General features: G+C 39.4%; 1 protein-coding gene across 1 annotated transcript in view; it reads right to left on the reverse strand.

The window, feature by feature from the left end:
• BRWD1 (bromodomain and WD repeat domain containing 1) overlaps positions 1-15621 on the reverse strand; it is a 134498-nt gene that overhangs the window by 97532 nt on the left and 21345 nt on the right. Inside the window, 2 exon segments of the mRNA NM_001169085.1 lie at positions 185-285; positions 14659-14880. Of these exon segments, the coding sequence (NP_001162556.1) occupies positions 185-285; positions 14659-14880 (323 nt within the window).

Genomic DNA, 15621 nt, shown 5'->3' on the forward strand with positions numbered 1-15621 from the left:
ATCTAAATAATTATAAACAGGAAAGAGTCAATATGGCACATATGCTATATATAATAAAAATGAAGTTCAAAGGTAAAAAAAGCAACCATAATACATAATCTCTTAATAATCAAACTTCATTTCATTAGACTAAACTGTAACTACATTAAAGAAGAAAACTTGTTACATAATTAAAGCCACTTACCTAAATTTCAAGGATTCTAAATCCCATTGCCAAAAGCAAACTGTCCCATCAGCACCAGTGGAAACCATGTATCTTTGAGAGCCTTTGGCCATTGGGCTAAACTAAAAAGTAAAACATATACAATTCAGTTTCCAGAACTTCTACTTAAGTTAGAGTTTAATACTCTTGCAAAGTTAACTTCAATTGACACTTTAAGGAAATAAAACACAAATCCAAAATATAGGTAATACTACTGTAGTGAAAAAAATCATAACCTCTCCACATTCATTTATATGTAATATGATCTCAATAAGCCTATTTTCAGAATAAACAAGATTAGCCAGAAAAACTTTAACAAGGTGAAGATCTAGTCCTATCAGATATTAAAGCATATCACAGAGCCTCAATAATTAAAACAATTAGACATAACGGTGTACACTGACAGAATGACCAACGGAAAAAATAAAGTCCAAAACTAGACCCTATTCAACCAGGAAAGCTGACTGAAAAATTGGAAGGAAAAATGGGGGGAAAAATGGACCCTAATGTAAAACTTAAGTAGAATTAAGGTATTATCTCAAATCTGTTGAGCAAACAATGGATCACTGCATAAATGGCGTTACAATTGTGCAGCAATCTGGAAAAAACTAAATCCATTCTTCAGACTGTACATGAGGATACATTCCAAATGGATCAATGATTTAAATACATTAAAAACAAAACCGTAATATATGAAAACACAAGAACTATACTGCAGTGCCACTTCAGAATAAGGCTAACATCTGTACTTAATAAAATACCAAAAGTGCTAAACAAGCAAGCTAGAGAAAGGAAGATCAACTAGCCAGAGACGTCTACGAAGGATTAAATAGTAGGAAAATGCAAGGAAAACAAACACACACTAAGCAAAGGAATAATATCAGCACAAGTTCAAAAGTGAGGAGGAATATGGTATATGATAGAAACAAAGATCTATATGAACAAAGTGTTCATTTCTCAAAGTTATGGGGCAATGGGGTAAATGGGTAGAGAGTCTGTATGTAATCAAAGCAGTTTAAAGGGTAACTGTACTTTTCAAGTAAAAACACCAAAAGCAGTCAAAAGATTTGTCTTACAGCAATATATAATATTGACTGAAAGAGAAGAGGTAAGATGTAATAAAAAGCCAAGAGGGAACCCAGTTAATCTAAGAAGCAAGACGCTTAACTGGAATACAGCTCCACCCTTCTCCCCCTAGAATGGACAGGAAAGGCAAAAAGAGGGGAGCATCAAAACTTGCTGAGTCGCCCGGGTGCCGTGGCTCACGCCCGTAATCCCAACACTTTGAGGGGGCGGAGGAGTGAGAATTGCTTGAGTCCAAGAGTTTAAGACCAGCCTGGGTGACATGGCGAATCCCTGTCTCTACAAAAAAATACAAAATTGTCCAGGCATGGTGACTTACGGCTGTGATCCCAGTACTATGGGAAGCCAAGGCAGGCAGATCACTTCAGGTCAGGAGTTTGAGGTCAGGAGTTTGAGGCCAGCCTGGCCAGCATGGTGAAACACCATCTCTACTAAAAATACAAAAATTAGCTAGGTGTGGTGGTGGATGCCCATAACACAAAAAGTAGGTGGGCGTGGTGGCAGCGCCTGTAATCCCAGCTATTCGGGAAGTTGAGGCAGGAGAATCACTTGAACCCAGGGGGTGAATGTTGCAGCGAGTTGAGATGGCGCCACTGCACTCCAGCATGGACAACATAACAAGACCCCTCCACCTACCAAAAAATATGTGTGTATATATGTATACGTGTGTGTGCATATATATATACACACACACACACATACATATGTATACACGTGTATATATGTAGACATATGTGCATACACATATATACATATATATACATAGTCCACATATACATGTATACTATACATGTATATACACGTATGTATATGTATTATGTACATATACGTATCAAAAAAAAAAGAATTCTAAACCTAACTGTCCATGGAAGAGTTTTTTTTTTTTTTCCGAGACAGAGTCTCGCTCTGTCGCCCAGGCTGCAGTGCAGTGGCGCAATCTCGGCTCACTGCAAGCCTGCAAGCTCCACCTCTCAGGTTCACGCCACTCTCCTGCCTCAGCCTCCCGAGTAGCTGGGACTACAGGCGCCCACCACCACGCTCAGCTAAATTTTTTGTATTTTTAGTAGAGACAGGGTTTCACCATGTTAGCCAGGATGGTCTCGATCACCTGACCTCGTGATCTGCCCGCCTCAGCCTCCCAAAGCGCTGGGATTACAGGCGTGAGCCACTGGACCCGGCCAGGAAGAGTATTTTTAAGTCACCTGTATATACACATATGTGTACATACATGTATACACATATGTAGACAGATATACACATGTGTATAAACATATATATGTCTACGTATATGTATGTACGTGTATATATACACGTATACACATACGTATGTATACATATATATAAAATAAAATAAAAAATTAGCCAGGCATGGTGGCACATGCTTGTAGTCCCAGCTACCCAGGAGGCTGAGGTTGCAAAGAGTCGAGATCACACCACTGCACTTCAACCTGGACAACAGAGTGAGACTCTGTCGCAAAAGGCAAACAAACTTGCTGACTCACGAAACACTCAAGACAAAGAAAGAGCTTAGAAAACAAAGACTAATAGTGCCATTAACAGAAAGTAAAGTAAGAAAAAATGATTTTTTTTTTTTTAATGTTCAAAGTGATTGTTCATATCTAAGATATGTTCCAGAATGTGGCCTAACATTGACCTTTGCAGGCTATCTCATTAAAAGTAAGGAGAAAAAGTAGTATAATTGAAGTTATATTAGTAGTTGGATATTTTTGTTAATTAAAATAGAAGGTTCTTTTATTCCTTTGCTTTCTTAATAAACTTACTTTCACTTTAAAAAAATTAAAACACCTTCCACACTGAATTGCTAATTGAACAAAAAAATATTTTTTTAAGTAAACCATCACAGTAAAACTCGCAACCTTGCACAGAGTACTTTAAGAATTCTAGAGGCCAGGCATGGTGGCTCGTTGCTCACGCCTGTAATCCCAGCACTTTGGAAGGCCAAGGCAGGTGGATCACCTGAGGTCAGGAGTTCAAGACCAGCCTGGCCAAAATGATGAAACCCTGCCTCTACTAAAAATACAAAAAATTAGCCAGGCGTGGTGGTGGGCACCTGTAATCCCAGTTACTCAGGAGGCTGAAGCAAGAGAATTGCTTGAACCCAGAAGGCAGAGATTGCAGTGAGCTGAGATTGCACCACTGTACTCCAGCCTGGGCAACAAGAGCGAAACTCCGTCTCAAAAAAAAAAAAAAAAAGAATTCTAAACCTAACTGTCCATGGAAAAATATTTTTAAGTCACCTGTTCTAAATCAAATTCCCAGACATACAAGCAATTTGTGGCTATTTCTGTCCCACTTATATCTTTGTCTATTCATAGACTGATACTGTACTGTTTTCTTTATAACACCTCTAAAACATTTTTGTATCTCCAGCATGGCTAAACAATTCTTTGCTCTTCTTTTGCTGTCCGTGCTTATTTTTCTCTTCTAAATGAGCTTGATTGGCTGGCTTAGTTCCATAAAAACAAAATCATTGGCATTTCAAATGTAAATATGCTGATTTTGTTGCATAATCAGGAAAGAGCTGACATCTTTACAATACTGAATCTTCTGATTCACGAACATGGTAGAGGCATTTTCACTTATTTAGACTATTTCCTACCCCAACCCATGACTCCAGTATTTTTAAGATCTTTCTTCATAAACATATTTCACATTTCCTGTTAAATTTACTCCTATGTGTTTGAGGGGTTTTGTTGCTATTATGAATTAATTCTTCTTCCATTGTATTTATTACTTATTAATAGTGTACAATAAAGTTCTGGTTTTAAGACATGGGTCCTATATATATATCTAACCATCATACTAAGCTCTCAGCAGTTCTAACAAGTTTTAACAGAATTCACTAATGAAGCCTCTAAGCTTGAAGTGTTAAGAGTTGTGATTTGTTTTGTTTTGTTTTGTTTTTCTTTAGTGTCCAACAGGTATTTTTAACCTCGGGAGCCTTCCTTTTACTGTTTCTAAATAGCAACATTTCATCAATTGCAGTATTACTGACATACAACCATGTTTTATTATGCCCCCCCTCAAGGCCAGTTGCCAATGACTATAATATGTATTTCTGGATATTAAAAATAGTCTCTTTTTTTCTAAGATGGATTAGCTAAATCCTGCATAAAGGAAACAGTATGAACTATGATTTCTCAAAGTCCTCTTTGGCGTTAGGATTTTAGGATTTTTAGTAGACCTCATGTGTCTACTTCCAAAGTCCAAAGTATGCTTGAAATCTACACATTTGGAGTGACTACCTAGTATGTACCTCATGCTCATGAGCTTAAGAATGTCTACTTTTACAACTTGTTAGGCGATGAAATAAGGACTCTTCAATATATGCTGATCCTTTTTTTTTTTTTTGAGACCAAGTCTCGCTCTCTCACCCAGGCTGCAGTGCAGTGGCATGATATCCGCTCACTGCAAGCTCCACCTCCCGGGTTCACGCCATTCTCCTGCCTCAGCCTCCCCGGTAGCTAGGACTACAGGTGCCCACCACCACGCCCAGCTAATTTTTTGTATTTTTTAGTAGATACGGGGTGTCACCGTGTTAGCCAGGATGGTCTCGATCTCCTGACCTCATGATCTGCTCGCCTCGGCCTCCCAAAGTGCTGGGATTACAGGCCTGAGCCACCGCGCCTGGCTGATCCTCTCTTTTGCTGTGAAACAACGTATTATTTATTTTCTTTGGATATACAGCCAATCATTTTTTTGTGAAGAACCTCCAGCCGGGCATGGTGGCTCACGCCTATAAACCCCAGTGCTGTGGGAGGCCAATACAGGAGGACTGCTTGAGGCCAGAAGTTCAAGACCAGCTTGTGAAACACAGCAAGACACTGTCTCTACAAAAAATTAAGAACTAACTAGGTGAGGTGGCACACACCTATAGTCTCAACTACTCAGAAGGCTGAGGCAGGAGGATGACTTGAGCCCACAAGTTTGAGGCCAAGCGAGCTATGATTACACTACTGCACTCCAGCCTGGGCAAGAGAGAGAACCTGCCTCTGGGGAAGGTGGGAGAACCTCCATACTGCTTCCCATAATAGCTGTACTAATTTACATTCTCACCAAAAGTGCATAAGAGTTCCCCTTTCTCCACATCCTTCCCAACATTTGTTATCCTTTGTCTTTTTGAGAACAGTCATTCCGGGGTGAGGTAGGATCTCACTGGGGTTTTGATTTGCATTTTCCTGATAATTAGTGATGTTAAACACATTTTCATATATCTGTTGGCCATTTGTATGTTTTCTTTTTAGAGATGTCTATTCAGGTCTTTTGCCCATTTTTTAATTGAATTTTTTTTCTATTGAGTTGAGTTCCTTCTATGTTCTGGATATTAACCCTTTGTCAGATGCACAGATTTTACAAGTACTTTCTCCCATTCTTCAGGTTGTCTCTTTGATCTATACTGATTGTTTCCTTTGCTGTACAGAAGCTTTGTAGTTTGATATAATTCCATTTGTCTGTTTTTGCTTTTGTTGCCTATGCTTTTGGGTCTATATCCGAAGGGAAATGAAATCAGTATATTGAAGAGATACCTGCACTCCCATGTTTACTGCAGTGCCATTCACAATAGTCAAGATATGAATCAACCTAAACACCCATCTACAGATGAACAGACAAAGAAAATGCAGTGTGTCTGTGTATACACACACAAACAATGGAACATTATAAACGGAATACTCCTCTGTCATTTGTGGTAATATGGATGAACCTAAAGGCCATTATGTTAAGTGAAATAGCAAGGCACAGAAAGGCAAACACTGTGTAATCTCACTATTGAATTTTAGAAGTTGATTTCACAGAAGCAGAGAACAGAACAGTGTTACCTATGGCTGGGGAGTATGGAGGAAGGGGGGACCATAAGAAGTTGTTTCAATGGGTATTAAGTTACAATCAGACAGGAAGGATAAGTTCTGGTGTTCTATTACATAGCAAGGTGAGTACAGCAAATAACAATGTGATAGACATTTCAAGATAGCTAGAAGACTTTGAATATTACCACAACAAATAAATGATAAATACTTAAAATGATGGATATAATTACCCTCATTTGATCCTTATACAATGCATATATGCACTGAAACATCACACTGTATTGTCTTTCTATAATTATTATAGGTCACCTAAAAACAAAAAATTTAAAAAGAATGTAGGCTGGGTGTGGTGGCTCACACCTATAATCCTAGTACTTTGGGAGGCCAAGGCCGGAGGACTGCTTGAGCCCAGGAGTTCAACCAGTTTGGGCAACATGGTAAAACCCCATCTCCACCCAAAAAACACACACAAAAAAACTTAGCCAGGAGTGGTGGCACGCACCTGTAGTCCCAGCTACTCAGGAGGGTGAGGGGGGAGCATCACTTGGGCCCAGTTGACAAGAGGTTGCAGTAAGCCAAGATCGCACCACTGCACTCCAGCCTGAGTGACAGAGTAAGACTCTGTCTTTAATAAAAAAAAAAAATAAGGCCAGGCGCGGTGGCTCAAGTCTGTAATCCCAACACTTTGGGAGGCCGAGACGGGCGGATCACGAGGTCAGGAGATCGACACCATCCTAGCTAACACGGTGAAACCCCGTCTCTACTAAAAAATACAAAAAGCTAGCTGGGCGAGGTGGCGGGCGCCTGTAGTCCCAGCTACTCCGGAGGCTGAGGTAGGAGAATGGCGTGAACCCGGGAGGCGTAGCTTGCAGCAAGCTGAGATCCAGCCACTGCACTCCAGCCCGGGTGACAGAGCGAGACTCCTATCAAATAAATAAATAAATAAATAAATAAATAAATAAAATGTACTCGTCAAAGGTAGTTAGCTGTCCTGTTAACTGTTAAAATGAAAATCTTTTCCTGTATGCTCACTCATGCATCCTGGGGGGGTAAAATTCACATAACATAAAACACACCATATGAACCATTTTAAAGTCAACAATTCAGTGGCATTTAGTGCATGCACAATGCTGTGCAGCCATCATCACTACCTAAGTTCAATAGCTATTATTTCACAAGATATACTGCAACCTGTCAAGGCATTTTTCAATTATCTTGGATTTTAAGTAGGCAATCAAACTATTGGAAAATAAAAATTTTTTATTTCCAGTGTTTGTATATTTTTGTTTTTGTTTTTGTTTTTTGAGATGAAGTCTCGCACTGTCGCCTGGTGGGGAGTGCAGTGGCACGATCTCGGCTCACTGCAACCTCCGCCTCCCAGCTTCAAGCACTTCTCCTGCCTCAGCCTCCCAAGTAGCTGGGATTACAAGTGTCCGCCACCACGCCCAGCTAATTTTTTGTATGTTTAGTACAGATGGGGTTTCACTATGTTGGTCAGGCTGGTCTCAAACTCCTGACCTCGTGATCCGCCCACCTCAGCCTCCCAAAGTGCTGGGATTACAGGCGTGAGCCACTGCGCCCAGCCCATTTTTGTTCTTTCTTGCCTAGCAATACTAAAAAAAATGAACAGTTGTAGTAATAGCATGGTGTTCATTTTCTGCAAATATTTAATTTTGTAATATTTTTAATCTCAATAAAAGTCGTAATAGTACAATGAGCACCCACACACTGGTCATCAAGATTCACCAACGGCTAACAGTTTGCAACACTTGCTTCTTGAAGTCGATATCATACTGACATGAACCATCCAAATCTACCTTATAGACATTACTTCAGCCCTAAAATCCTTAGTGTGTATCGCCTAACAATGACATTCTCCTACATAACTATAACATAGTTATCAATACTTTAAAAACTTAATACTGATAAAACATTATATAATCCATATTCAAATTTCCCAAATTTCTCAAGCATCCTTTACAGCTTTTTTCTCTCCTAAATCCAGAACCCAAATCAAAGCTCATATATTAACATTTGTCCCTTTTCCTGAGGTTCCTTGTAATAAAGCTCTCCATCTTTCTGTCTTTCTTGAAACCAAACATTTGAGGAATAAGAGATTTGTTTCACAGTTTCTCAATTTGGATTTGTCTGATTGCTTCCTCGGGAGATTAGGGTCAAACATTTTTTACCTAAATAATAAGTAGGTAGAGAAAATGTTTAACTACAGATACAATGCATTTCATAGCTACAAGTCAATTCAGATTTTCTTTTTATGTCTTGGTGTTTTCTCTGTATTTACCTTCAATTTTCCTTTATAAGGCTGTTTAAAATATCCTCTTTTTATTATCTGAAGGATATGTAGTGATACCCCTTTTTCAAATCTGATAATGGTTATTTGTCAAGTTTCTTTTTTGTTCCCTGAACAACCTGTCTTTCACCAGTATTTTTAGCCTTTCAAAGAACTTCTGGCTTTGCTGATCCTTGCTACTGTTATGCACATTTTTTCTGTCCTTAATTTCTGCACTTATCTTCAAAATTTCTTTCTTCTTGTTTATTGTTCTAACTTCTTGAGAAATACAGTTGATCACTGAATTTCAGCTTCTTTTTAATACATCAATTGGGTGTAAATTTCCCCTTCAGCACAACTTCAGCGGAGAAAGATATACTGTTATGAAACAATTTACCCCAAAATTTTTAGCTGCACTGGACAACAATAAATATTCATTATCCCATAGTCTCTATGGGCCGAGAATTCAACAGCAACTTAGCTAGGTAGGTCTGGCTCAGTGTCTCGAGGCTGCAAGATGCAGTCAAGATGTCGACCTGAGCCACAGTCACATAAAGGCTTAACTGGGAATATGGGGATATGCTTCCAAAATGACTTACTCACATGACTACAGCAGAAGACATCAGTTACTACCATGAAGACTTTTCCATAGGGCAGTTTGAGTGTGCAATCTACCTAACAACTGGCTTCCCCCAAGAGCAGTGATTAAAGAGAACAAGACAAAGGCTATCTTATTATGGTGTAGTGTAACTTCAGAAACACTGAAAGTCACACTATGCCATTTTCTCATTATCTTTTAAGTTCACCAGTCAACCCTATTCAGCAAGGAGACTACAGTGGCCTGAGTGCCAGGAGGCAAGAATCACTGGGCACTGCCTTCAAAGCTGACTCCCAAAGAGTACCTCCCTCAAGTTTTCATTTGTAAGGTTTTCATTATTAATCAGTTCGAAATATTCTTAAATGTCTATTGTGATTTTTTTTTCTTTGACGTATGGATTATTTAAAAGTATAGTTGACCCTTGAACAACGCAGGGGTTAGGGTATCAACCCCCTCCCAGGCAGTTGAAAATCCACATGTAACTTCTGACTCCCAAAAAACTTAACTACTAATAAAGCCTTACCAATTGCATGAACAGTCAATTAACACATATTTTTGTATATGTTTTATGTAAGGTATTCTAATAATAAAGTAAGCTAGAAACAAAAAGTTATCAAGAAAATCATAAGGAAGAGAAAATATATTTACTATTAAGTAGAAGTGATCATCTTAAAGGTCTTCATCCTCATTGTCTTCATGTGGAATAGGCTGAAGAGGAGGAGGAGGAATAAGAGGAGTTGGTCTTGCTATCTCAGGGGTGACAGAGGTGGAAGAAAATCTATGTATGTCGACCCATGTAATTCAAACCCATATTGTTCGAGGGTCAACTATACATAAAGTTTACAAAAAGTGAGGATTATCTGTTATTAATTCTGGCTGTTAGTAATTTCTTGTTTAATTACATTGTTGTCAGAGAATATACTTAGAATTATTTCAGTTGAGACTTGCTTTAGCCCATTTAATGTATTTCAAGTAATATAATTATGTTTATATTGACATTTACTATCCCACCCAGTATCATCTTAGTACTGTTTTTTTTCTCCTTTCTTGTTTTACTTTATTAGTACATATCTCCCCACCTCTATTAAGTCTAGCAGTTATACAATCTCTTGCTATACTTTTGGCTGTTATTCTAGAGATTTCAAAATGCATCTTCATCTTAAAGTCTAATGTAAATTTGTATTTTTTTATTTTCCACTCCTTGAACAATGCAAAGATCTTAGAATATTGAAGTTACCTCCTCCTGATATACACACTATTCATTCTTTAATTCCATACGTATTTTGAAGCCCAGAATTTACTTATCTTATACAGCCAATGTTTATTTCCATTTACCCACACATTCACTTTTTTTTTTTTCTTAAGTCTTCATTCCTTCTTGCATCTCCAAGTTTCCACTTGGGATCACATCCCTGCCTAAAGAATATTATTTAGGGCTGGCGCGGTGGCTCATGCCTGTAATCCCAGCACTCTGGGAGGCCAAGGCAGGTAGATCACAAGATCAGGAGATACAGACCATCCTGGCTGACACAATGAAACCCTGTCTCTACTAAAAAATACAAAAACTTAGCCGGGCGTGGTGGCGGGCACCTGTAGTCCCAGCTACTTGGGAGGCTAAGGCAGGAGAATGGCGTGAACCTGGGAGGCAGAGCTTGCAGTGAGCCGAGATTGCGCCACTGCACTCCAGCCTGGGTGACAGAGCGAGACTCCGTCTCAAAAAAGAAAAAAAGAATATTATTTAGAATTCCCTTTAATGTTGCTCGATTGCTAAGAAATTCTCAGTGTCTAAACATGCACTTAATACACTTTCATTCCTCAATGATATATTTTAATAGGCTCAGAATTATTGACTGGCATTTTCTATTAGCAATTTAAAAATATTACTTGTCTATCAACTTCCATTATATTAAGAAGCTAGCAATCAGTCTTCTTACTACTCCTCTAATTTTCCCTAAGGCTGCAATGATTACTCATTGTATTTGGTTCTATTTATTTTCTTCTGACCTCAACTCCACTTCACTAATTCTCTCTTCAGTTTCATCAGTTGTGTTCAGATGCTATTAAAATCACCCACTGAGTTTGGGCGTTGTAGTTCACGCCTGTAATCCCAGCACTTTGGGAGGTCAAGGCGGGTGGATCACAAGGTCAGGAGATTGAGGCCATCCTGGCTAACACAGTGAAACCTTGTCTCTACTAAAAACACAAAAAATTAGCCAGGCATGGTGGCACGTGCCTGTAGTCCCAGCTACTCAGGAGGCTGAGGCAAAAGAAACGCTTGAACCCATGAAGCAGAGGTTGCAGTGAGCTGAGATCGTGCCACTGCACTCCAGCCTGGGCAACAGAGTGAGACTCCGTCTCAAAATAAAAAGTACTACTAACCAAGTAGATTGTTCAGATATACTCAGTAAGCAATAAACGCACGTGAGCCCCCACTACAAGAAGAATCATTTCAGGGAAGATTAGAACTCCACTTTCAAAGAATTCCAAGATGATTTTAAGACAGGCACCCTCTCAAAGTATAAATGTTCTTATTTGCTGCTATATTGTCAATACATTCATATCAAACTATAAAATGTTAACTGTGAAACCTAGCAAGAATTTGATTTTCAAACTATGAAATCTTCCAGAAAACAATATACTTCTTAACTACATGTAGAGAAACCAAAAGTCTTGCTTAAACTTCCAAAATAAAACACTATCTCAGCAAGGCGCGGTGGCTCAGGCTTATAATTCCAGCATTTTGGGAGGTGGAGGAAAAAGGACTGCTTGATCCTAGGAATTCAAGAACAGCCTGGACACCATGGCTAGATTCCATCCCTATAAAAACTGTAAACAGCTGGGGTTGGTAGCACACACCTGTGGTCCTAGCTACTTGAGAGGTTGAGATGGGCAGACCTTGACCCCAGGCTGAGGTTACAATGAGCCATGATCACACCACAGCACTCCGCCTGGGCCAAAAAAAAACACGAAAAACAAAAACCACTATCTCAATTATAACTATCTTCATCCCATAATAGCTACTCACTCTCTCTTCTTTGAGAATATTAACTAGAAGAGAACAAAAGTCGCTTTTTATCACAAAAGTTCACACCAAATCCATTTAAGTGACCACTAATATATAGCCTAGGTGAATGTGCATAAAAAAATTGAACCACCACCAGTTTTAACCAAATTCTAATGAGAGACACCACTGTGCCTTTAAAAGTCTTATAAATCAAAACAAAATAAAAGCCTTACAAATCATCTAACAATTTACTTCAGCCTAACCAAACATAAGTTTCAAAAAATGATAGAAAAGCACTGAAACAGTATAGTAGGGACAGGACTTGGCCCACCCCCACTAACATGTTTCTCCATACGTGACCACTGACCACCATTTTAGCACCATCCCCACTGGCCCATACTCACTGACCAGACCTTGTAAGCTGTCTAAAAAAACTAAAACAAGCAGCATTCCGCCATGAATCCTACTCGGGAGAGTTAACTCTATTGCCCATATGTGCACAAGGCCAGGAGAAGGACCAATGCTAACCCTGAGCCTCATTGTAATACTAAAACCTTCACCTAGAGGGGCTTATCTCCCCCTCTCATCATGCGACATATGTGTTAGCATGATTCTTTAGTACATCTGCACACCCTGCGCTCCACCCCACACATGTAATAACGTTCACCTACTTCATGAGTTTTGCACATCACCCTCCTTAAGACACGGCAAGGCATTCCCCTGGGGAGCCAGCCAGAGGACCCTTCTTCCTTCACTGTCTCACTTATTCCCAATGTTTCAGGCATAAGTTTCTTTTTTTTTTTTTTTTTGAGACAGTCTCACTTTGTCACCCAGACTGAAATGTACTGGTGCGATCATGGCTCACTGCAGCCTCAACCTCCTGGCTCAAGCAATCCTCCCTCAACCTCAGGGTACTGAGACTACAGGCGTGTGCCACCTTGCCAAACTATTTCTGGGGTTGGGGGTAGTGTCTCGCTATGTTGCCCAGGCCAGGTCTCAAACCTGTGAGCTCAAGTGATCCTCCCACCTCAGCCTCCCTAAAGTGCTGGGATTACAGGCATGTGCCACTGCTAGGCACAAGTCTTAATAAGTCTCGGCATAAGTCTTAATAAATCTTGTCTGGGAAGTCTGCCCAGCCTCCTATTAATTTCTGTTACACTGAGAGCCAAGAACTCTGCACTAGTAAGAGCAACATTTTCTGTCCCTAACAACTAATGGATGTAAGGCAACGATCATCAGTGAGGAATACAGAAAAACACTAGACATTTTGTGCCTTCTGATGGAAGAACTTACACCTCAATGTGATCAATTTTCTATCAGTGATGAAATTCCCATACCCCCACCCCAGACATTTTGAATCAGAAACTTTGGGGGTAGTGCCTAACAATGTTTTAATCAAGCCCTCCAGATGATTCTCATGCACATTAAAGAGAACCACTGCTCTAGATCCAATAACCAACTTAATAGAAATACAGAGGAACATATTAAACTACTCCAATAGGATACAATTGGCAACATCCAAACTGTGGGGAAACTATAGATAACCCAGGTCCTTCAACAGAGAAACTGCAAGATAATTTTTTTTAACTGCATAGGTAGGTAAAATTCATATTTTAAGTTTCTTTAGTCTATAGCAACCGATTGTAACATGCAGGCTTTGTTTTGCTCCTGATTCAAACAACCTAAACAAAATACCACTTACGAGACAACTGGAAACTTGAACATCAATAAATAGTGTGATAATAGTGTTGTAGTTGTTTTAAAAAGGAATCTTTTCCTCCCATAACAGTTGCTATGAAAAAAGGGGGGAAGAGGAATCCTTATCTCTTAGAAATACAGAATGAAACATTTGCAGAAGAAATGATATAAAATCTAGGATTTGCTTTAGGTACAAGATGAGGCAGTTAGGAAAGAACTGGCCATGGGTTGACAGATACATAGGAGTTTATACTATTCTGTCTACTCTGTATAGGTTCAAAATTATCCTCTGCTTATCGTGGAAAAAAACTTTAAATATTTAGGCACATTAAATCAACAAAGCGGCCGGGCGCGGTGGCTCCCGCCTGTCACCCTAGCATTTAGAGAGGCCAAGCCAGGAAGGTCACTTGAGGTCAGGAGTTTGAGACCAGCCTGCCCAACATGGTGAAACCCCATCTCTACTAAAAATACAAAAATTAGCCAGGTATGGTGGTAGACACCTGTAATCCCAGCTATTTGGGAGGCTGAGGCACAAGAATCGCTTGAACCCGGGAGGCAGAGGTTGCAGCGAGCTGAGATCGCGCCACTGCCCTCCAGCCTGGGCAACAGAGCAAGACTCAGTCTCAAAAAACAAAACAAAAAACAAAAAACAAAAAACAAAACCACCTTAGCAAAATCCACAAGTTTTAAAGTTGAAAAACAATCTATCACCAGTTTGCAACTGACAGTCATCCAGTTCAACCATAAACCCCAAAATATCAATAAGCCTTCATGTAAATATGCATTAGATCTTCATTTCATCAGCCTTCCATGATTTGTGGAAGTATGAATTATCATTTCTCTTACTTAAAATATATAGTTACTAATACACATCTTACTACTTCTCAATTCCAAAGAAACTGTTTTAAAGAAAAAGGTGAAAATATATATAGGAATGTGCCCACTAAGCTAAAAGTTTACCTGTAAAGATGTAATTGATCCTGTATGTCCTTGGAGCACAGCAACCGGGGCACAAGTTCGCAAGCACCACACTCTAATAATTTTATCACAGCTCCCCGCGGCAATCATTGTATTCTCATAGTTCACTGCCATATCTGAAATTTCTGCAGAATGACCTCTTAATGTAGATAACAAGCGGCCATTATGTGTTGACCAAATCTTTACCAAACAATCATCTGAACCCTAAGAAAAAAGATATCCAAAAATTAATGTTAGTACAGCAAATCTTTTAAATGATATTAAAAGAATACCTTTTATATGCCATCCAAATTAACTATCTTTAACTTCTCTCTTTCCAACTATAGAATACTTTGTTATTTATGTAATAAATTATGACTTACGGTCAGAACACTTATGGAATAACAGTATTTTTCTTTAAGGCAAAGAAAGTGTACACAAAAATACTGCCAAGTTATCATTTCTATGGGTCAGACTCCATTATCAATACTATTTTCCCCCAAGTTCTCTGCAAAGTAAGAAGTCCAACTCAAAGTTCATGGCTCACTTATATCAACTAACAATGGTTAAATGTTAGTCTAGGCCAGGTGCAGTGGCTCACGCCTGTAATCTCAACACTTTGGGAGGCCGATGCAGGCGGATCACAAGGTCAGGAGATCAAGACCATCCTGGGTAATGCAGTGAAACTTCACCTCTACTAAGAAATACAAAAAACTAGCCAGGCATGGTGGCTGGCGCCTGTAGTCCCAGCTACTTGGGAGGCTAAGGCAGGAGAATGGCAAGAACCCAGGAGGCAGAGCTTGCAGTGAATCCAGACTGCGCCACTGCACTCCAGCCTGGGCGACAGAGCGAAACTCCGTCTCAAAAAAAGAAAAGTCTATTCACACCAAGCTAAATAATGTGATGAATGTTGGAACAGATCTATACTTCATAGTGAGAAACAGGACTAAGTGGCAATCCCAAAAA

Source organism: Papio anubis, chromosome 4, assembly GCF_008728515.1.
Source record: "Papio anubis isolate 15944 chromosome 4, Panubis1.0, whole genome shotgun sequence".
Classification (NCBI taxonomy): domain Eukaryota; kingdom Metazoa; phylum Chordata; class Mammalia; order Primates; family Cercopithecidae; genus Papio; species Papio anubis.